Source organism: Hyperolius riggenbachi, chromosome 6 (assembly GCF_040937935.1).
Source record: "Hyperolius riggenbachi isolate aHypRig1 chromosome 6, aHypRig1.pri, whole genome shotgun sequence".
NCBI classification, from domain to species: domain Eukaryota; kingdom Metazoa; phylum Chordata; class Amphibia; order Anura; family Hyperoliidae; genus Hyperolius; species Hyperolius riggenbachi.
Window position 1 is genome coordinate 259,554,401 of NC_090651.1, and position 24,294 is coordinate 259,578,694.

Sequence of the window (24,294 nt, forward strand, 5' to 3'; positions counted from 1 at the left end):
CAAAATGTCACATTACGTTTTTGCATCATTATTGCAAATTTTGATGCAAAATTACATCTATGCAAAATTTGCGCTCATCAATAATTATATCAAGTACAAACGGGGTCTAAACAGAGGTTGACACATAATCTAGAATTTTTTTCTTTTAACTATAAAGCTAGAGTTTCAATTTAAATATGCTTAAAGGCAATGCCAGTATACTTGCTAAATTGAACTGTCTGTCACCTGTCTAAAGGTTGGGTGTATAAAATTCCCTCAAAATCACACAGTTGTTCACAAAGTTCTGAGCTCTGTAACATTTGCTGCAGAATGTTAAAGGAGAACTCCCCTCACCAGCATTTTGCAAGGTGGCGGGTGGAGATGAGTGCAGGCGAGTGTGTAATACAAACCTGTCTGATGACTGTTACTGGAAAAAAACCTGATGGTCTCCAGGCTATGGCAAGCATCTGAGCTGTAATTCCTGTTTGTAGTGTCATGAAAATTAATTTAGTCATTTCACTAAAGGCTCTCATAGTAGTCTATAGTTAATCATTTAAATTGACCTGTGCAGCCACAAACCAGAAGTGCACTGCACCAGAGGAAGTGGGGCCCTAGGCAAGATAGACATTTTTGCCCATTGCTGATGGTTATCTGGCTTGTTTTTTAGTATGATTTGATGGGGGCTAGCATCCAAGTGGGCTCCTAAACTTTCTCCAGGCCCTAGGCAACTGCCTGGAATTGCCTTGTGCATGATCCGGCTTACACAGGTACAATCGGCACATGTATCTTGATTGCTGGACAGGCATGTAACACATGTAACACACCCACCCGCACTCACCTCCACCCAACCTGCTGAATGGTGGAGGATAGAGTTCTGCTTTAGCCTAGAGGGTAAAGTGAACCTGTTATAACAGAAACATGGGCACTACTGCTGTGCCCCCTCCCCACCCTACACACACACATGTTTCCAGTTCCTAGATTTTATTGCAGTTTTATCAGGCAGTGAATCACTGATGTGAAACTAGCATGCATGCCATGATTTTACAGGTTTTAGAGCTATTTGCAGACACTGGCTAATGTAGCCAAGAGAAAATAAATAATTTTGTCTGTTATCTGTAAATAGCCAATCAGGTGCTAGAGAAATACAAATATAGAAAAATGAATGTGTCTAGTTGTGTGTTTAAGGAAACAGGAGACAAAGTGAAAAACTCTATTTTCTTAGTATTAGGCCCACTGACTCTGAGACCAACTTATCAGAAAATGCAAAGAACACCGGTACAGTTGCTCAGAGCAGTCAATCAGAATATCGATAATCGTATTCGATTAAGTAGCTGAAACCTGATTGATGGCTCTCAACAATTGCCCCAGTTTTTGTCCTCAAAATCTTCTTTGCACCTGTCTTAATGCACCTGTCTTAATACACCCGCCAGATGAGTGATAAAATCATGAAAAGAGCATGACAGACTGCAATGGCTGCAAATATATAACAGGTTACTTTTAACAACTCTAGTGATTTGTATACACCCTCAATGGCAGTTCAGCAAGTTTGCTCTGAAAACATGTTAACTTTTCTGTGCAGGTAGCATTATTTTATTAATCAAATACGTATAAATCAGCAGACAAACACATGATTAACAAATACAACAGGCACACATTTAGACAGAAAGTCAGTCTGACAAATGATAAATTCTCCCTGGGCTAGGCTTTCTATCACAGTACGTCAGATCATGAAGTCCATTTCAGCCAATCAGCAGTATTTATCACTATAGTGCAAATGTAAATAATTATGGTAAAACCATATTTGAGTTTACCACCAGGCAAGGTATTATTTTGAAGTGATATTTCTCCCTATGGTGAATGGCTGGTGGCTGGACTGTGTACTCCAACCATGTTTATTCTGGGTGGATGGAAGGAGAAGCAATTATCATTAATTTGGATGCCCATTTCTGGGACCCAGATCTAGGCACATGGTCATTTGTGCATGGATCCTGAACTTGATGGTATGTCCTAAAGATGTCATAGTTGTACTCCCCGTATGACAAGGGAACCCATGCATGTGAAGACTAGAGCAGAGCATACTTTGAACTAGGTGAGCACCTATATCACTAGTGGGTGGCAGTAGAGGTAATCTAAAAACAGTTTTCATGGGAGAACTGGTGACTACTGATTTTTTACCGAAGAGTGGAAAACAATTTTAACATTAAAATATATGTAGAAAACACAGGTATCATTTTCACAACAGTTTTACCCCTGGATCACTGTAGTTTTGTTACGAGGAGTGCAGAAGGTAGCACTGGAATGACTTGTTGGCAGTGTTTCTTTTAGCCCAGAGTCTACTCTTTTATGCAGGGCTACTATGTGGCTTCAGTCAAGTCTCAAACTGCCCATTATATGCTTGTGGGTGGAGCTGAGCAGAGTGTCATGATGTCACCACATATCCCTCCTCTAGATATGCTGAGAAGGCATTCATGTTCAGCTTCAATGCATCATGGGAAAATCCCCTTCACAGCATTTCTAAAGCAATGAACTTTTTTAAAATTATATTTAAATCTAAAATACAGATGAAATCTAAAGCAAAACGCTTACACTATAAATCTTAGTTTCAGATTTCAACCTCAAAATAATTCTAAATGATACATCAATTAATGATGTTTATGTTTAGTGGAGATTTGATGATATTTTTGTATTGGTAGCTCTGTTGGTATTCATTTACTCTGTTATACAAAAAGTTGGTTGGTTCAGTGAAAACATTAGTATGTCCATAAGATGGCAAGTGGCGCAGGGATTCCTTTTAGGACAGGCACTTGCTTGTGATGGTAAGCAAGCCAAGAATCTGAATGAAAGCCATGGTTAGGTGGCTGGCCTGTACTGCAGATCCATCATTTGTGGGTTTTGCTGTTGAGTGAGTTACGGTTGTAGCTGGAATAAAACAGATACCCAATTAGTATTGCTTAGCTTTTATAACAGATTTCAGCAAAACAACTATGTGAAAACCTTATGTCCAGTGTCATCCTCTGATGTTACAATCAGTATTGTGTGTGTAGACACCCTTGCTCTTGGAAGGACCCCTAAGGCTTCTTCACATGTCCAACATAATGCATATTCAACCGCACAACATGCCCAACTGCACAAGTACGTACACACACACCAACCAATGAAACAATCAACTCACTTAAATACTATGCGTGCAACTGAAAAGTCAAACTTCCCAATATGTCCGCATTCAAAAGACTTGTACACACGTGACCAACCTACTTGATAGATAGTTGGACAGGTTGATCCACCCGTTAGATCTGGCTAACAAACTGTTATCAGTTGGTCGCCTTTCGCCATTCATCAGGCGACTTGGCTGCCAATCGACCATTCTATTTGATTATTATAATCGAATCGGATGAAAAAGAAAATCTCAGCCTAAATAAGTGGTGCCTCCAGGCTAAGATTTTCTTTGGCACTTTATTTGGCCTGACCAAGTGGGCAAGAACCTACGAAACACGTTGCATAGTTCTTATTAAAATTTGTGAATCTTATATACAAATTTGTCATTATTTGAGGTAAGCCACCTCAACCTTTTCTTTTTTAGCTGTTTTTAACACAGGTTTATCACCATTTGGGCGCCTCTTTCTCCCTTGTGTTACCCACCCTCCTTTGGTAGGGGTGTTCTATTTTGGTTAAGTGTTCTTTTATCCTTACAACTAACTTGGAATCCTTTGCTAAGAGTGTGACTATGTCCAGTGCTTTTGGACACCTGAGTAGAGTCGGGGTTGTTGATCTCCACCTGCTTTCAGTGGTTGGTCGGTTGCCCACATGCAACCTTCGTTTGAGAGTACCACTCTCTACTTAAATCAGCCGACTCTTTGTTGTGATTTACTACACCACACTAAGTCAAAGGAACATCCTCCAAAGTCATGAATGGAAAAAGGCAATAATCAGTGGAAAGAACGACAGGGAATCTGAACTTTTGGATACGAATGAGGACCTTTGAACGCAGAAACATTCTGAGCTCTGCTGAGATCATATAATAAAAATTTGGGGCAAGAAATAAAGGTATTTGGAGTGATCTACATTTGCTTTATTCAAAAAACCGGGGAAGAAGAAGTAGAAAAACGTTGGAAAGCCATGCATATAACTAAAGAACTCTTCAGGTTTATGCAAAAATTGCACCTCATGTCCCCCATACCCAGGTAAGAAGATAAAAAGCAGTTTTAAATGTTTTTATTAAATTCTGCAAGTCATATGACATGATTTGTAGAATTTATACAAAGTTTCTTGATTTGGATGAAAACGGGCATCACGTTCAACCAGAACAATTGGTGTCTATTTTCAGAAAGCTGAATACTGCATGAACCCGTATCCTGTCATCTCCTACAGCACCTACTGGAATGAAATATGGCCCATACTGCCATTTACTCTCTATCTCTCTCCTGCAGTTTTCAGTGGGATGGAGGTGGGGCTCAGGCTGCCACTCTACCATGAATCAAATGTTGGGGAGAATATGTAAAGTGGATAACCCCAGTTTTTGGAGAGTGCAGCTGGGGCGTGGCTGTCCATTCTACGACAGACCTTCCAGGTCATGTGACTGCCAGGATGAAGTCAAACATAAAAGTAACGGTAACATGTTTTCCTTTTTTTTTTTATTGATGCTGCTATTTATCTTGGAGGATGTGGGAACCAGTTTGGAACATCCTGAAGATTGAATTCTGCAGTTTTAAACATTTGAATACTGTACATACCTGTGGTGCCTGTAACATGTGAATTTGCGGTGGTGTTGCTGTTGTTGGACGTTACTGAAATAGTAAAAATGTACTTTAGCTTTACATTTACTAGGTATCATTTAGCTTTAAGATTTGTACAGTGTAGCACACCCTCAAAAATTAAGCCCAGACTACATTATAGCTGATTTGTAGGAAAAGTAAACAAAATAAATAAATAAATGTAACTCTGCTATTATATTTATCTAAAAAGAACAAAAGAACCCAGACTAAAAATGGAGAGCTCAGCTATGGGATTAACCAGAGCCTTGTACACATACTCTACATGGTTCTCATGCAACATGTTGGATTATTGTGGCTCTGTGCAATTAACAAAGCTACCAACACATCATTGCAACTAGCAGTTCTTAGGGCCCATTTACACTTGCTGATCGCAAAACGCTAGCAATTTTGCTAGCGTTTTGCTCTGGCGTTTATTGGCGATTAACGCCAAAAAATCACCATTCACACCTGGCGATTTTTTATATAGCACTAAAATGCGATCACCGGGAAATCACCTGAGAATGGTGCAGGCTACGCGTTTGCGTTTAGTGTTTTTGGGCGATTTGCGGCGATTAGCGCAAGTCACCCAAATAAGAACGGGTCCATAGTCTTTTATTACCCTAGCTCTTTGAAAAGCACAAGCGTTTAAGCGTTTTTCTGAAATCGCCGGCAAAACGCTCAAGTGTGAATGAGACCTCAAGGTGTGTTTAGCTTACAGGGACAACAAAGGATGATTTGTACATTCATCAGTGATGCATCAAATGCTCACTCCAAGCGGAATAATCGCAAATACCTTCTGTTTTAAGAAGACAAACTTTTGTTTTACAAAACTGAGCAATGTTTAGGTAGGAGAAAAGTTCAACTGTATTTATGTATCTTTCTGAGCTTTCTGATGTCAAAATATTTCACGTAAAATGAAGAGAAAGGAACTAAGGCTATAGCCTTTGCCATATACAGATCATCGAATTAAAGAAGAGACAATCATACCTTCATTGAAAACATGAGACACAACCATGCAAAGTGAAAGTAAAATAATCTGAGCTCATAAGCTATCCTGTCAAGCAGTGAAAAAGACGTTGATTACACTAATGAATGACAGTAACACAAAGTTATGGAGCAGAGCCAGATCATTAGGTAAAAGCAACCTGTCTATTGATTCTGTTTCTGCCTTAAAGGGAAGGTTCAGGGTGACTCTTAAAAAAATAAAAATGCCCATCCACTTACCTGGGGCTTCCTCCAGCCGTGGGCAGCCAGGACGTGCCCTCTGCGCCGCTCCGCAGGCTCCCGGTCCCCTCCGGTGGCCGACCCGACCTGGCCAGGCCGGCTGCCAGGTCGGGCTCTTCTGCGTTTCAAAATGCGCCTCACGGGGGCGCGCTGACGTCATCGGACGTCCTCCGGGCTGTACTGCGCAGGCAGCCCACGGCTAGAGGAAGCCCCAGGTAAGTGGATGGGCATTTTTATTTTTTTAAGAGCCACCCTGAACCTTCCCTTTAAAATAAATTATTTTGACATGCAGGGTTTTTTTTTGCTTAAGATACTCTGATTGTTATTACTGATTTTATTTTTATTTTTGTCATTGTGTTTAGAACTATAACTGTATTAGAAAACATAAAACATACTACAAATAAACCTTTCAGTTTTTTTTTTAGCTACCTTTGATGGTTAGACCCGTACAGTTTTATAAGTAGTAGGAAGTGTGTACTATATTTGCAGATAGGATTAGAAATCTCAGATATTACAAAAGCAAGGTTTAACCTCGACTAATAACCACATAGAGTTTTTTTTCACTATTATTATTACTGTATTATTCTCTATTTACATAACACTGACATCTTTCACATTGCTTTATGACTTTATGGTCATGTCACTAACTATTGCTCAGAGGAGCTCACACTCTAATCCTTAAAAGTGTAAGGGACTTTTTCCACTGCACAGCAATTCAGCAAAATCCCAAAATGCTAGCGATTTTAAGGGGAACTACAGTGAAAAACTGTAAAATTTAAAATATGTTCAAACATATACAAATACGAAGTACATTTTTTCCAGAGTAAAATGAGCCATAAATTACTTTTCTCCTATGTTGCTGTCACTTACAGTAGGCAGTATAAATCTGACAGAAGCGACAGGTTTTCGACTAGTCCATCTCTTCATAAGGGATTCCCAGCAAGGCTTTTATTCTGTATAAAGATATTCCCTAAAAAGGATTTAAACAATGATTCTGGCCAGCTTCCCTGCTCCCTACACATTTTTTTTGCAGTTGGAAAGAGCAACTGCCATTCACTAAGTGTTATTGAAAATAAATATATCCCTGAGAATCCCCTATAAAGAGATGGACTAGTCCAAAACCTGTCACTTCTGTCAGATTTCTATTACCTACTGTAAGTGACAGCAACATAGAAGAAAAGTAATTTATTGCTCATTTTACTCTGGAAAAAATGTACTTCTTATTTGTATATGTTTGCACATATTTTAAATGTTACAGTCTTTCGCTGTAGTGCCCCTTTAAATCGCCAGGTTTTGCATTTGACATAGGAATTGCGGTAGGTATTTTCCACTTCAAATTTTGTCCAAAGTGCGATGGTGTTGTAATAAAAAATTAGTGACAAAAAGCTTTCGCTAGCATTTAGCACTTGTGATTGATAGTGGAAAAGGGCCCTAAGGCCAGTTTTTTGGGGAACCAATTCACCTGTTTGTTTTTTGGATGTGGGAGGAAAACAGAGCACCTGAAGGAAACACATAAAAAAGGAGAACCTAAAAACCTCATGTAAATAGTTTTCTGGCCCAAATGTGAACCTGCTTCTGCGGCATTTTGAGGCAAACGTGTTATCCATTATACCATTATACCACCCTTTACTACAAATGGAAAAAAAGAAACAACTTGCTTGAAGTTGGCATGCCAATAAAAACTGGATGGCAGGGCTCTAAATAGATATCACATTTCTATTTGCAGTGTGTATTTTATTAATGCATTTAATACTGAACCTAATAGACACATACAACAAAAACAAACTGAATATAAAAACAAATACATTTTATTTATATATGTAGAAATGCTTACCTGTAGTAGCATTTGCATTTGTAGTGATGTTGGTGGTGGGAGGTACAGTAGTTGGTACAGTTGATGCTGTGGAGACAATAAAACACATGCATAGCATTAGCATCTTTTGTTTACTGTACATCATTTAACTGTGCATATCAGTGCTCCTTCTGGTGTAAAGTGCGGACACTATTAAGCATAATCTGTCCTAAACAGCCGGACCATGCCAGCCTGATTATAAAATAGTCTATGCTCTAGACCAGTGGTGTCAAACTCAATCATGTAAAAGGCCAAAGTCTAACACATGGTTTTAGCTGTGTGCCACATTGTTCATAAAATGAAATGTGGGTGGTCTCCGGTGGACACCCTAAAAACTTCAGGTGCAATACCTGAATGTGGCCCCTTCACTAAAGTGCTCTATGGATGGGAAGACGGCATGCTGCTGTATACTGTATTCCACAAATCTGCTCACAGCAAACCGGAAGTTACGTGTGTACTGTGGGATACTGTGGACTCCAAACTGCTAACAGCTTAAAAAATGCTTACTCGCAGCTTTTGGCTGTATAGGTGAGAAGGGCAAAGACACCATGGTTTTAACCACTTAAGTCTATCTCAACAGATATATCCATCCAGATAGCCTGCCCTGCTGCCGCTGAGCCCGTGCACGCTCCCGCTGCCTTCCGTTAGCCCGGAGATCAATGAATGGGAACACAGTTCCCATTCATTGATCTAAGTCCCCGTATGAAAGACCAACACTATCAGCGAGACGGCTCTGTCTTTCATAAATCCCCTTCTGCCCCATCCACGCTTTACTTCCGCTTGCGTAGTAATACTACGCAAGCAGAAGTAAGCACAGAGGACATCTTGTGGCCAAATAGTAAAATTACATCTGGAAATTAACATTTCCAAAAAATGACATTTTTTACTGTTAAAATCAGTTCCTTACCTCCCTCACTCCCCAATAGCTACACAATTTTTTTTTTGTAAAAAAAAATAAAAATACAATAAAAAAAAAATACATAAATAGTTACCTTAGGGACTAAACTTTTCTAATATGTATGTAGTAAGGTATATTACTGTAATTTTTTTAATTATGGGTAATAATAAATGATGGATGCAAAACTGAAAAAATGCACCTTTATTTCCAAATAAAATATCGGTGCCATACATTATGAAAGGGACATAATTTAAATGGTGTAATAACTGGAACAAATGGGCAAATAAAATACATGACTTTTAATTACGTTAGCAAGTATCAATTTCAAACTATAACGGTCAAAAACTGAGAAATAATGATTTTTTTCCATTAATTTCTTAATCTTCCTGTTAAAATGGATTTAGAATTAAATAATTCTTAATAAAATGTACCACCCAAAGAAAGCCTAAATGGTGGCGGAAAAAGCAAGATATAGATCATTTCAGTGTGATAAGTAGTGATAAAGTTATTGGCGAATGAATGGGAGGTAAAAGTTGCCCGGATGCAAAAGGTGAAACCACACTGTAGGCTGAAGTGGTTAAATTCATGCCACCAACGTACAGATACAGTAGATCTATACAACAAGTCAAAATAGAAGATGGGGAGGGTGCTGATATTTAGTGAAAAAACTAGAAAAAAAAAACAAGGATGGGGCACTGTCCCTTAAATATAATGTCACTTTACTAGAAAAATACATAAAAAAGCTAAATGGTACAAGTACACTAGCCAAAAAATGATGTGTGCCTTTATACATCTGCAGTGGCTTGCCATCTCCTAGGAAATGTCAAAGACCTACAGTACAGGAACAAGCATACAGCATGGATTATTTTTTTGCCCATTCTTTTTCTGCATACAATCATGCAGTTGTGAAGCTCTTGAGGGCCATATAAAATTGTGTTTGGGGGCTGGATTTGGCCACCGGGCAGTATATTTGACACCTGTGCTCTAGACCAAAAGCCTACTTACAGTCATGAAGTTGTAAAGTGTGGTGGGGCTATGCCCTCTGATTTCACACTACCACCTTGGCATTAGATGGGTGTTTGCAGGTCAAGCATGATTTGTACTTTAGGCCCCACCTTAAATGTCCTAAACTATACCAGTCACACCCATACTGTTCTAAATTTTAGCTCTCCCTATAAAGCAGGAACTCAGTGTTCCTGATGGCCATTAATGTCTCTAAGAACAATGACATCTTCTACAATGAAAAATAAAGAACTGCTGTTGTACATAGTAATTAATTGACGGAAAATGGTAATTGCAGATTGTTGTTTGCTATAAATTATCTTTGCTTTATATTAAATGTTCAGCAAACCTTTACATCTAAACTAACCTGTAAGTGCCATAAAATAAAATTATTAGCACACATCTGAAAGCAAAACTTTTTTTAACTCATTTCCAGAAATGTTGGGGTGCTGAATAAATATTAGAATAAGATCTGCAAATCATGCAAACTCCATATTAAATGATTGTACTGAATGTGTGTATACAATGAGTGAATAGACACAGAGGCATAGCTACAGGGGTGCAGGCATGACATGTGCCATGGTCGCCACATACTGGGGGAGCTGCTCCATAGCATTCTTGGTGTTCTCCATACAGATAGTAGATTTTTTCTGGGGCCCGGGGGACCTTCTGCTGCATGGTTTTATCTTTTAGGGGAACGAGTTGCCTGTTTTTGTGGGATTTTGGGGATATTTATAGGCTGACCTATTGCGATACTCCAATCTTACAGGCCATGCTTCACTTCACATGTTAAAATATTCAAAGGGTGCACTCCCCACCCTTCCTTGGGGGCTCAGCGTTTACCAGAGGTGCAGTTTTCCCTAGATATGCCTCTATATAGACAACATAGTAAATGTTGAAACTCAGAAATGTTTTTGAAGAATATGCGCTTGCTATTCGTTTTGATTTTGATGGCAGTAGCATGTTTCAGATGTTTTCCTGTGTGTTGTATAACCTCTGCGGTTTTAACACACTCTGTGAATAATGGGAAGATAAAAACAGCTTTACCATATGCATCATTAGCATATAACTACCTACATGCTGTTTTTTTATTGGTCAGCTGTTTTCATAAAATTTCTAGGAAAAGGTACTACACAGAAAGTATGTGGGAGGTTGCTATTAGAGCTGTAAATGGCTACAGCAGCTGTTGTTATTATTAATTTACATTTATGTAATGCTGATAACACATTCTTCACAGTACATTACAAAAAATGTCAAACAAGTTACGCCATAAACCATTTAACAATGAATTTCTAAATATAAAATCTCTACTAAAATTTAGTACAGATACTGCATTATTATTATTATTATTTATTTGTTGTGGGTGTAGGATTGTGAAATAGAAACTGAAGCATCCAGAGGACACAAGGACTACATACAAACTTCATGCAGATACTGGTGGGCAGGGATGCTCTTGACTTCGAATTCGGATGCAATTAGAATAGGGTTAATCGAATTTCATCCTACTAATTACAGCAGCTGTGCGGGTGGCCGAGGGGGAGTTAATCCTACCCATCAGGCGTCTTCTTCGCTCGTCCCTCGGCGCCTCCCACGCTGCGTTCCAATCCGGCGTCACGTGATTACATACACTTCCTCCTTCCGGGTTGAAGGAGGAAGTGTATAGTCACGTGACTCCGGATTGGAACGCAGCATGGGAGGCGCCAAGGGATGAGCGAAGAAGACGCCTGATTGGTAAGATAACCCCCCCCCTCGGCCACCCGAACAGCTGCTGTAATTAGTAGGATGAAAATCGAATAACCCTATTCGAATTTCATCCGAATTCGAAGTTAAGAGCATCCCTGCTGGTGGGATAGAGCCTGAGGCTTTACCACTAAAGAGAGATTGTGGAGGTACTGTGCAGCCTATTGGATAAAACTGCTTGGAGTGCAATTGCTACTTTGTGCAAATCACCATAAACAACTGGGGTCTTGCCTCAAGTAAGCTCAATCTTTTTATGAGTCAAATGTTTATATATCCTTTTGACGCTTGCAGGCAGTTTTATTGCTCACCAAATGTGCTGGTTCAATCTGATTCGATAAATTCTCTCTTTATGCTTTGATCACTTTATTCTCTGCAACACTTTAACACCATCTGACAGCTGCTAAAAATGTTGTTAAACTCTCAGGCTAGGAACACACTTAGCAGAAAACGCAGCATTTTTGCCGCTAGTGCAAGTCAATGGGCTGCATCAAAAAACGCATATAAATAACGCATATGCATTTTTTTATGCGTTTTGAAACATGCGTTTTTGTTGGTTTTGTTGCATGGTTTTCAAAAACACATAAAAAACGCACATAATGAAAGTCAATGGTAATGCAATGGTATGCGTTTTTCATGCATTTTTCATGCATTTTTATATGCTTTTTTTATTGTTTTGTGATGTATTTCCGCTTCCTGTTGTCATTATAGTCATTTGCATAAAGCGCAATATAAAAATGCATGGAAAACGCATACAAAACGCATATGGGTTTTGTATATGCGAACTGCAAATGCATAAAAACGCATGCAAAATGCTTGAAAAACGCATATGCAGAAAAAAAAGCCAACACAAACGCACCAAAAATACACAAAAAACGCACAAAAAAACCTCCAAAAAACCTGCACATGACTGAAGAGAAAACTCGCCCTTTCACGCACAGCCATTGGTGCACCCAGCCTCAGTGTACCCCACTAAAGGGTTATACATGTCCTTAAGTGATGCATGATAATGCTTAAGTGGCCCTCAATGACAATTGTAAACCTTTCCAACATACAGGGCCAGATTTCTGGAAAGGCCTCAAAGGCCCAGGCCTGTGCTGCTACTGCTCAAGGGGGCACCTGGACATGAAAACCTAATTAGCTAACCTATACTCCGGGCACCTACCTATCTAACCTATACTGGTGGCACCTACCTATCTAACCTATACTGGGGCAACTGTACTGGCTACCTATATTGGAGGCACCTACCTATCTAACCTATACTGGGGGCACCTATCTATCTAACCCATACTGGGGGCAACTATAATGACTATCTATATTGGAGGCACCTACATATGGGCACCTACCTATCTAACCTATACTGGTGGCAACTATACGGGCTACCCTATACTGTATACTGGAGGCACCTACGTAGCTAACTTATACTGGGGGCAACTATACCTGGCTACCTATACTGGGGGGGACCAATAGCTGGCTAACCTATACTGCGGGCACCTAAACCTGGCTCTAAGGGGTATTGGGAAGGGGGGGCACCATTTTTACACCCCAGCCCTGGGTGCAATTTAGCCTAGAAACTGCCCTGGGTATCAGTGATTCTAGGTAGCTTTTAGCAAAACAAGCCAACAAGCAAATAGCCAAAAACAACTTAGCAGTAACCTGGAGAAAACTCCAAAGTAAACACAGAATGAGAGTGTGTTAAAATACTTACAACATATAGAGATGATTTGATACATTTTTGTCTTGTACTCAGTGGTAAGTTGACATTTTAGGTAATTTGCTATCAGTAAATGAACTTACCGCGGTTCAGTGTTTTTTCAAGTACGATGGTTTCATTCCCTTTGCTTATATGAGCACTAACACAAGAACACGAAAGAAAAATAATTTCAAATGATGTGTTAGCATTTCATTGTGATACTGACTAAACTTATTTATATACAGTATCCATAAGGTTGATTTATTAAAGCGTAACTGAAGTCATAGGAAAAATATACAAATTTATAACAGTAGAGGGAAGCCTCTAAATAGTTGAGAGGCTTCCCCAATCTTCTTCTCTGTTCCAGTGCAGGGTCCCCCTAAAGCAGGTATGTTAAACCCAAATACAAAGTGGGCCGAAACTGAACTCTTAGACAAAGCCGCAGGCCAACCTCAATGTTTAGTGGCCACCTCTCTCTCTTATAAAGTTTCCTGTTGTTTAATGCCCCCCTCCCCCATACACTTCCCTGATGTCTAGTGACTACCATCTTTTCTTTATACAGTTTGCTGATGTCTAGTGGCCCTTCTTCTCCCCTATACATTTCCTAGTCTAGTGATCCTCCCTCCCTCCCTCCCCTATACAGTTCACTTACTGGTCCTCCCTTCCCTATACATATCCCTTGTTTCTAGTGGCCCCTGCCTTCCCCTATACGTTTCTGTGGTGTCTAGTGACTCTCCTACCTCCCCTATACAGTTTCATGGTGTCTAGTGCTTTACCCCCTCCCTTATGGCTTCCCCGGTGATCTAGAGCTTCACCTTCAATATAGCTTTCCTAGCAGGGATGCTCAAATCCGAATTCGGGTGAATCCGGATAGTTGCTATCCGGATTTCACCCAGTAAACCTGTGCAGGGGTGGGAGGGGGGTCAAGCTTACCTGTCTGACGTCTTCTTCGGTCCATCCCTCGGCGCCTCCCACGATGCGGTCCACGTGCATCACGTAACTACAAACACTTCCTCCTTCAACCCAGAAGGAGAAAGTGTTTGTACTCACATGACCATCGCATGGAACGCATCATGGGAGGTGCCGAGGGATGGACCAAAGAAGATGTCAGACAGTTAGGCTTGTCCCCCCCCCCCCACCCGCTTACCCCGCTTAGGTTTACTGGGTGAAATCCAGATAGCAACTATCCGGATTCACCCAAATTCGAATTTGAGCATCCCTGTTTCCTAGTGGTCTAGAGTGGCCCAAACAAAATGCAAAGTTTAGATGGCCAGATTTGGCCCATGGGCTGGAGTTTGACATGTATCCCGAAAGGTATTTGATAGAATTATCAGTTGTGTTTCTCATGGCCGTGCTCCCATCCATGTACATATGATATGTGGCTGTACTGTGCAATCGCAAATACAGTCCCTGCCTGTGCTGTAGCATGACTCCACTTGTGTTTTTTTCCTCCATGCATGAGCAGATTCATGCTACTGTGCAGACTTGGACTCTACCCGCACATGCATTTGTACATGGACAGGAGCTCCAACATGAAGAGAAAAGGGGTGCTGAGCAATAGCAGAGGGTCGAGTAGGATTCTTTGCATGCATATGTTTCATACTACTGCAGCAAACAGGGTAAGGATATTTCACCCGCTAACTTAAACTGAAAGAAAATTGAAGTTTCAAACCTATCCTTTTGGTATTATTGTATTATTAATTTCTTAACCACTTAAGTCTATCTGGACGGATTTATCCGTCCAGATAGACTGTGCTGCTGCCGCCTGAGGTGCGGGATCGCGCGTGCTCCCGCTGCCTGCCGTTATCCCCAGATCAATAAATGGGAATATAGTTCCCATTCATCGATCGAAGTCCCCCGCAGAAAAACCGACGGTCTTCTATCAGAGGTCGCAGTCTTTCTGCAAAAAAAAAAGTTTCCCATCCTCTTTCTCGTTCCTGGAAGCAAGATCGTTCGCTTCCAGGACTTTTTGACTGTGGCCAAATTGTAAACTACATCCACATACATAATTTTTTTTAAATAAATTACATTATATTACATTTAAAATTAGCTGTTTACCTCCCACACCAAAAATTACCCACATACAATTTTTAATAAAAGAAAAACTAAAAAAATACAATTAAAAATAACAACAACAACATAAATAGTAACGTAAGGGTCTGAACTTTTTAAATATACATGTCAAAAGAGTATAATATTATATTTTTGTAAAATATAAGCTTGTAAATAGCGATGGACGCAAATAGAAAAAATGCACCTTTATTTCTAAATAAAATATCGGCACCATAAATTGTGATAGGGACATCATTAAAATAGTGTAATAACCGGGGCAAATGGGCAAATAAAATACATGAGTTTTAATTATGGTAGCATGTATTAATTTCAAACTATAATGGCCAAAAATTGAGAAATAATGATTTTTTTCCATTTCTTTCTTAATCTTCCTGTTAAAATGGATTTAGAAAAAAATAATTCTTAGCAAAATGTACCCAAAGAAAGCCTAATTAGTGACAGAAAAAAACAAGTTATAGATCAATTAGTTGTGATAAGTAGTGATAAAGTTATTGGCGAATTAATGGGGAAAGTTGCTCGAATGCATAAGGTGAACAACACTGTAGGTTAAAGAAAGTGCTATTGTTTTTTTTTAGCTAACTGATGTTTTAATGTAACACTATATACATACATTGTACACCAGTGGCTTGGCTTTTTGGGGGCCTTAAGGAATTATTTGCATATCCAGTCACTGAATAGAAGTGATGCATCATGGGGGTTCCTTCTAGCTAACCAGAAGCTGAATAACTGCAAAGACCTATTTTCAGAAAGTACATTTATATTTCACATAGGTTTTTAGTATGGAAGCTTTTAGGTTCATTTTAGTATATTACAACATCCTTTTAGTTCTGATTCCCCATGATAGTGACAGTGTTAGGCTAAGTGCTGTACAGATAAGTTGTGAGAACATAGCTTTGCAACCCCTGCTGTTGATTTTGAGGAGGGTAGAAGGAGAGAAGGTGCGGTGCATAATGGACTGACTTCCAGCAGGCAGAGTAAGGTGGGAAATAATGTGCTCGACCAAGATGATCCCGAACTCTGAATCTCTGGACAAGGCATCGGTCAGGATTGGGGAGGATGTACACATGAGATGGCCCTGACTGACAAAAGCATCAACAAATAAAAATGGGGATGCTTGTCTTTGAATTAGTAACACTCACCGTATGACAACAGATGACTCATTGGCTGAAGTCCATGTTGCATTGATGTCAGTTGTATTCGCAAACAAAGGACTTCCATTGCAGTCACTATTGCCTGAAGACCAGTTTCCTACTTGGTTGGACTCTGATAAAGCTTGTAAGATGGCTGTGAAGTTGCTGCTGCCATTTAAGTGCACTGTAAAAAAAAGCAAAAACAGTGGTAAAGATCCCTCACTATAATAATACATTCAGACTCTAATAACTTCATGTTCTCCCCACAACTTCAAGCATGAACATTACACCACCAGAATATAAAATGCATCTAGCATATCCCCTTTACCACCTGGTTCAATAAGCACTACCATCATTATACTTCCTTAATCATAACATATAGCATCAGTATGCTCTCTATAATGACCAGCGATTTTGGCCTTTCAGAAGGTCTCAGCTACAATAACAAGAATTGCTATCATGCCACACCTGTTATTTTCTCCACCAAATAACAAGAGCTACTATTATGGACAGTGCCGGGGCGTGAGGCGACAAGCGGCATCACTAGGCCGATTCCTGCAAGATTTCATGCTGAAATCGATCAGGAACCAGCCTGCGGTCTATGGGCAGCTGACAGATCTCTCCAATCAGAGAGATTCAATCAGAGAGAGATCTGTCTCTTGGTCGAATCTGCCCACCATCGCTAGATGTAAGGCCACCTTTAGGCTTCCATTTCATAGCATGGTCTGTCATTATATGCTTTTTTCTATAATAACAAGTGTATCTATTACACCCCCTTCTGAATTGAACATTATTTCTGCACCCGCACCCTTCGCAACAAGCACTGACATTATGTCCCTCATAACAAATGGCTGACATTTCCCAGAATTAAGAGCATCCATTATGTTCCATGTCATGAAGCCGTGAGATAGAGATAGGTTTATGAGATACACAAGTGACATGAATGTCGTATGTACTGTATGTATGTATGTTTAGTGTTCACTCTCATATGTCTTTGCTTCTGGGTACTGGAGTTCAGTGCCTGGGTATTATCTGAGTTCAATTCCAGATATCCTGGATGCTATTACAGATATCCTGGATGCTATTACAGATATCCTGGATGCTATTACAGATATCCTGGATGCTATTACAGATATCCTGGATGCTATTACAGATATCCTGGATGCTATTACAGATATCCTGGATGCTATTTGGGTTCAGTGAAGAATGTTGATGCATTCCTGAATCCTGCTACAGCCAGTTTGTGCGGGTAGTCGTGGGATAAAGGTGCATGAGATACGCATGCGTACTAAATAAGCCATTGTTTTCCCATTCAGTGAGCATGAGGTGTCCACACTCGGCTGTGTTGTATTGTGCAAAAGTGGATATCATAGATTTGTACTGTAATCATGCGCCTACGACAGCAACCGAATATGCGCTTGCGTGTGTTATGGTTTAGGTAGTGTAATTGGGTTGGGAAAACACCTGGACTTTGCTGAGACCAACAGACATGATGAATTGTGTCGCCAGGGGTTTTTCCCTACGGAGGATTGATGGAGTCCCCTCTTCCTTGGGTGATGTTGCTACAACACTTGGTAAAGAAATGTGGATGCATGCTTACTAATAATTACTAACCCTTAAACTATAATTCTGCAAGCCTAGATCATTATTTACAGAGTCAGGAAACCGCTCCACTGTGCTGTGTCAGACAGTGCTGGATCAAAGGCAGCCTGGCCAAATCATAATAGAATAAAGTAGAAGGGAGATCCGCAACAATGTATTTAGGACATATCCTAGTACAGTCAAAACCTCCTAGCTGACATGTTTCGGACCGAGGTCCTTAGTCATAGCTAATTTCACAGTTCTCAATGTCAGATTTAAAAAGAGGAAGAAGCAATTGGGGGCGGTGAGACACCACCCAACAAGGTGGGGAAAACACCAAAGCTGTAAACCCGCCCATGTGCTATATTCCTCAACAGAGTTATACAAATAAATAAAATCAAATAAAAAGATTAAAATACATAAGGAGCAGTAATAGTGCAAAGAAGTACAGGTATTAGACATATGCAGCAATATATTCAATATATAGTGGTTAAGTGAGTTACCTACCACACACTAAGACCTGGGTTCAATTCCCAGCCCAGCCTGGGTTCAATTCCCAGCCACGGTATGTAAGCTGGCTTTTGAAATACTACATTTCCCTGGAAGATGAGACCCTCCTCCTTCTGGGAGGAGGGAGGGAAGGAGGGAGAAGGAAGGGAGGGTTAATAGGGTCTATGGGCTATCATATAGGGTAAACAGGGTTCCTTTAGCGATTTTTTTAATTTTTCCGACGGAATCCGGAATTCCGCAGAATTTTGTACAAATTCGGCGGAATTTTCATAGTGACGGAATTTAACACTGACGGAATCCGTGCTTCCGGCGGAACGGAATTTGGTCTTTCCGATCATCCCTAATAACGGCCTTCACGGCGGATCAGATCTTTAAGATCTCCAATGACTCCGCAATTGCTTGACTTCCTATTCGCCCCATCATGTGCTCTTGCGTGACATTGCATGTACCCACAGACAGGAAGATGGATCGGTGAACGCATGACTTTGGGGGACATCGCTGGGATCCATCTTCCTGCGTTATTCAGGTGAGTGTTCAGCTTTAGCTGTCATGTGGCATATTTAAAACTGTTCCTGAGATTAGGTATTAAGTTTTGAACTAATTATCATACTGCATAGTTGATGTTAAGGGGGGTGGAACCTGCATAAAAGACTTCCTCATGACCTTTAAATAAAACCCAAGGTCAGAGCAATCATGTAAAACTCTAAACATTTAATAAATGTCAAATTTATCAAGAAGGAATCAGAACCCTAAAGACCTATCAAGATATTGCCATCACACATTCAGATATGAGTGTATAAACACTGTGCTTGCATAACAACCTGGTGAAAAAAAATCTGTTTTTTAGGGCAGTGTTTTGCTTCTTGTTATTAATGCACGGTATTTGTTCCCTCCCTGACTGTGCTTTTCTCGGAAAGCATCTAAATATAGCAGGTGCACATGGCTAGAAGGCAGGTAAATAGTGTTAGAACACCTCAACTGTAACTGGGTATCAGGTGACAGCTTGGAAAGGATTTCAATAAGGGGATTAATAGAACAGTCACAAAGCTAGCAGTTTTTAATGGATGTCAAACATTGGCATGCCCAGTTCCCTTAAAAAAAAACAAAAAAACCCCTCATAATAATCAATTTCTCCAACTATATTCCTGCAGTCATGTTACATGGGTACCTCCAGCCTGGCCACTTCATTGCAGCTGGACATCTGATATATAACATGTCTGGCCATCCTGATCCCCAACCCCTAACAAGTGGAGGATGTGCCCCTGTATCTCAGAGAGAGAGGTTATGCCGCTGGGGACCGCCCACAGCCCTGCCCCTCCCCCCCCTCCACAACTGGGCTCTAGACGACTCTTTCTATAGTTACGCCCCGGGCTATAGGGGTTAGGCACAAGCCCAGAGGAAGATTTTTTTTTTTGTATTGCAGCAGGAGTAAAGAAAAGAAAAGCGAGTGCTTTTATGAATGCAAATGAGGCAGTTGAATGCCGCTTCGACCTGAATAAAAAGCAAAGCACTTTTAATGCATATCAGGAACATTTATGCTTTCCTTCTGTCCTGTGCAAGAGTTCAGGTCCACTTTAAAGAAATATGTTGGATTTATTTATTTAATTACGTATTGGTAAGCAAAGCAATGGCCTAAAAGCACTACTTGGCTGCTTGCCTCTGTGGAGTCCATTGGTTGGACACTTGAGACACAAAACTAAATTTCTCAGCATTAAAGGACAACTGAAGTGAGAGGTATATGGACGCTGCCATATGTATTGCCTTTTAAGTAATACTAGTTGCCTCACTGCCCTGCTGATCCTCTGCCTCTAAAACATTTAGCTATAAACCCACCCATGCAGGTCAGGTGTTTCTAACATTATTGCCAGATCTGATTAGATTACCTGCATGCTTGTTTCTGGTGTGATTCAGACACTTCTGCAGGCTAATTGACCAGCAGGACTGCCAGGCAACTGGTATTGTTTAAAAGGAAATAAATATGGCAGCCTCCATGTACTTCTCACTACAGTTGTCTTTTAATCTAAGGGTGGGCAATGCTGAGGGTAAAAAAATGGAGAGGTAGAGGCACCCCAAAAATGGTGTTGTAGCAATGATAGCTAATGAATAATGTGGAAATAATGAAACAGCTTACCTCCATAAAGGAAGCAGTAGAGTGTTGTACTGTTTTAACCATCAGTAAAAGCAAGAACTTTTGAATCAGGATGATACCATTTATTGGCTAACCAACTAAGTAGGAAGGAGTTTCAGCTATGAAGCCTTTGGTGGGTCACACGCCATGAAAAAAAATGTAACGGTTCCAAGAAACTGAAAATAGACTACACTTCAATAGAACTGGTGGAGCTGTGTGGAAACAACTAAGGGGGAGGAGGTGCCCTGGGGTGTGAGGATAATGGCTGGGTAGTACCAATAACATAGCTTACCTGTGTCTGAATTGTAATTTGTCCATTTTGGAGGTAAGCTTTTTTATTATTTCCAACAGACACTTTTTTTATTGACCTGAAGAAGTGGAATAAAGCTGGGTCTACACGGAGCGATGTGTCTTATCAATCGAGCCGTCAATGCGGCTCGATTGATAAGATCCGACAGGTCTGATCTCGCCGCGGCCGATTCCCTGCTCGTTCCCCACGAGCGGACAATGGCAGGGAATCGAGCGGAAGATAAGCGGCTCCGGAGGGGACGAGAGGGGATCAAAGCCGACGCACGCGCGGGCGAGCGGGGACGCGGCGGGTACACGCGGGGATGCGGCAGAGTCGATCCGGCGGCTCGATTAGCTGCGTGTAGATTAGGCTTAAGATTTGCTAATCACGTTATCTCCCAGGTGTCTGATCTTATAATAAAATTTGTACTTACCTCATTTAGACGTTGTCCTTTCTTGGAGATAAGCGATGTTAAAACTTTTATGAAAACTTTTATTGGTACTACTGAGCCATTATCCTTGCACCTCGGGGTGCTCCACCCCCTCCAATTGTCTCCACACATTCTACTAGGGGGAAGGGGGGTGGTGGTCTGTTTTCAGTTTCTTGGAACTTTAACATGTTTCTCTTGGAGTGTGACCTACCCAGCCGGAGAGTTAAAGAGCGCCCGAGCCGAAGATTGGGTACAAAACGAGATACTTAACTAAAGAGAGGGAAGCCTCAGGATCCGATTGAGGCGTCCCTTGGCACTCCATTGTCCCTCGTTGCTGACCTCACCCACCCAAAAGATTAGCGACAAGGCATTGTCGCTACTCACCTTGTGGCTGAGCAGGTCCTTTTCCTATAGAGTGGCTGCACAATAGCCGATCAAGCCCGCTCGTGCATGCACAGTAAGCCAGAGCCGCGAGCTCCATGGTACTGCTCATGTGGGAGCAGGCTCGCGTGGCTACTACATGGCCACACTATAGGAAGAGGAGCTGCATGGCCTGGATGTGGAGGGGAGCCGCACTCAGCAATGGGGGACTATGGAGTAACAAGAATAGCCTCAATAGGATTCTGAGGCTTCCCTCTCTTAAGGTTAGGATCTGATCCCGAGCTTTGGCTCAGGATCACTTTAAGAATGTGAGTGAGGACGGGATTTTCTCAATGACATTTACACTGGGGTTGTGACTCTTTGCAACCCATGTTTGCAAGTACTATTAGTGCTGCTCGGATACCCCTTTTCAAAATCCAGATTGACCCGGATCCGGATACCTAGATATCCGATCCGGGTCGGATATCCGATTTCAAAATTTTCCAATCCGAATCTGAATCGGATATCCGACCTCAGTATCCGGGGTATCCGGCCGGATTCAGATATCTGGATAGAAAAAACGGAAGTGGCCTTTAAATTGCTTTAAAAAACATTTTTTAGGGTAAATGAGGCATGTATCACCATTATTTTTTAAAGGGAAACACTAATTGATGTTTTGGGGACTTAAAATCCCCCCCCCCCCCCGAAAAAAAACAAAGTGGCCAAGTGACACGTGACATGTGCCAAGTGACACGTGCCAAGTGCCACGTGACACATGCCAAGTGCCACGTGCAAAGGGCCACGTGCCAAGTGCCACATGCCGAGTGACAGTCAGACAGCAGAGGAGAAGACACTAACTGTCACACTGGCACTGCTCAGCAGCACAGCAGTTCTGTAGTAAGCTAACACAGTAGTACTACTACTCTAACAACTACTAGCACTGACTGCAGTACTGCAGTACTAACTACACAATAACACAGTAATCCTATTCCCTAATCCCTAACCTAACCTATACTGTAGCTAGCTAAGGCTAATAGCTGGCCAGCAGGCAGCAGCTGGCCTGGTCTGTGCACAGCACACACACAGACACATAGCAGCTGCAGCAGCCCTGCAGCACTGCACACACTCTGACTGTCACACAATGAAATCAAGCTAATTAACAATACAACAATAGTGTAGTGATAGTGAAGAGGTTAATCACTGAACAGCTTTAGGTTTATCACAGTATACAGTACTGCTAGGCCAGCAGCACTGCAGCATGTCTCTCAGTGACTGAGCAGTCACACAGGATGAGTTTTCTCATCATGGCACTCACAGGAGAGCTGGCTAGGGTTCCCTTCTGTGATTGGATGCCAGGGCTTAGGCTGGTGAGTCCTCTGATTGGCTCAATGAGGTCAGGTGGGGCTGGCCAAGGTTCCCTTCTGTGATTGGTTGCTAGGGCTTCTGCTAGGAGCCCTCTGATTGACTCAATGATGTCATCTCCTTAGTTACAGTATTCGGATCCGGATATCCGCCTGATATCTGCGGATGTCTGGGGTATGCGACCAAATATCCGCAGATAGCTATCCGGATTTGAAAAAAAATCCGGAATCCGAATCGGATAGCTGAAAAAAGGTCGGATATCCGGGTTACCCAGATATCCGGAATCTGGATGAGAAGTACTGCTATTCATGTAATTGTCTTTACATAGGAACTATTTCCTGACCTACTACGCCATAAGAGGCTCCTGGTGTCTTTGTGCTTTTTTGCTTGTCTTGTTTGGAAGGTCCCTTGATCCCCCCGAGAGTTCACAACCCACTAATAGAAAAGACATTGGACCATAGTTTGAATATTTTCTGTAATTTACAAATGCCATTTTTTATAAAAGATCTCTTCCAATAAAAGTTCAGAGTTGTTGTTTTTTCTTTTACTTCGAGTGTTCCAGTGAAGTTGCTATAGGCTCAAGACCTTTACTGTGTAGTTGACACTATTTGTTCTCTATTGTTAAATGATTACTATGGTGGCTTCCAGGGGAAAAACTGCACACATACCAGGAAATAACTTTAGAAAGAAGAGGAAGTTCAAAGAACGTATGCTCTGGCTAGCCTACTAATGATATGGCAGTAAAGGATATAAAAAGAGACAAAAGAGTTTATCTGAACATTTATTAATGATTTATGAAGAGGCAATGTATGCCTTGGATGTCAAAAGCCCCATATTGATCAATAGAATCTTCACCACTAGATGCCCTGCTTCCTTTCTAAATTGTAATTATACTATTTTAGAACGTCCAGTATGGAAAGGAGGGGTGCTACTTTCTTCCGTGCGCATTTGGAAGCGCGTATGATGTGCTGAAACGTAGGAACGGCAGAAAGGCATAGACAGCACTTCTACCATTCACATCTACTGCGCTGCGCAGCAGTACGATGCGCTATGAAGCGCTTGCATTTTACCCGCAAGCGCAGAGCTGATCCCATCACTGTCAGTGGATGGGATCAGCAGCACAGCGGGCAGCGGCGCAGCTGGCGTGCGATTGTATGCGTTGCGTTCGGATCGCACAGCCATCTAAGCTAGCTAGATGTGAACAAAGCCTTAAGTGGGGAATATCATTCAGTTAATTTATGCATTACGAAGGACAAGTAAATAACTGTTATTTCCTGCATAAGTACTGTGGCTCT

General features: G+C 41.2%; 1 protein-coding gene across 1 annotated transcript in view; it reads right to left on the reverse strand.

Moving 5' to 3' along the window:
* Positions 1–1,546: 1,546 nt before the first annotated feature.
* Positions 1,547–24,294, reverse strand: part of LOC137521463 (uncharacterized) — a 33,670-nt gene continuing 10,922 nt past the window's right edge. Inside the window, exons 2-6 of the mRNA XM_068240755.1 lie at positions 16,349–16,523; positions 13,241–13,296; positions 7,789–7,854; positions 4,710–4,763; positions 1,547–2,898 (exon numbers count right to left, since the gene is read on the reverse strand). Coding sequence (XP_068096856.1) covers positions 2,771–2,898; positions 4,710–4,763; positions 7,789–7,854; positions 13,241–13,296; positions 16,349–16,523 — 479 coding nt within the window. The 3' untranslated portion in view covers positions 1,547–2,770. The remainder of the gene's footprint in view (positions 2,899–4,709; positions 4,764–7,788; positions 7,855–13,240; positions 13,297–16,348; positions 16,524–24,294) is intronic.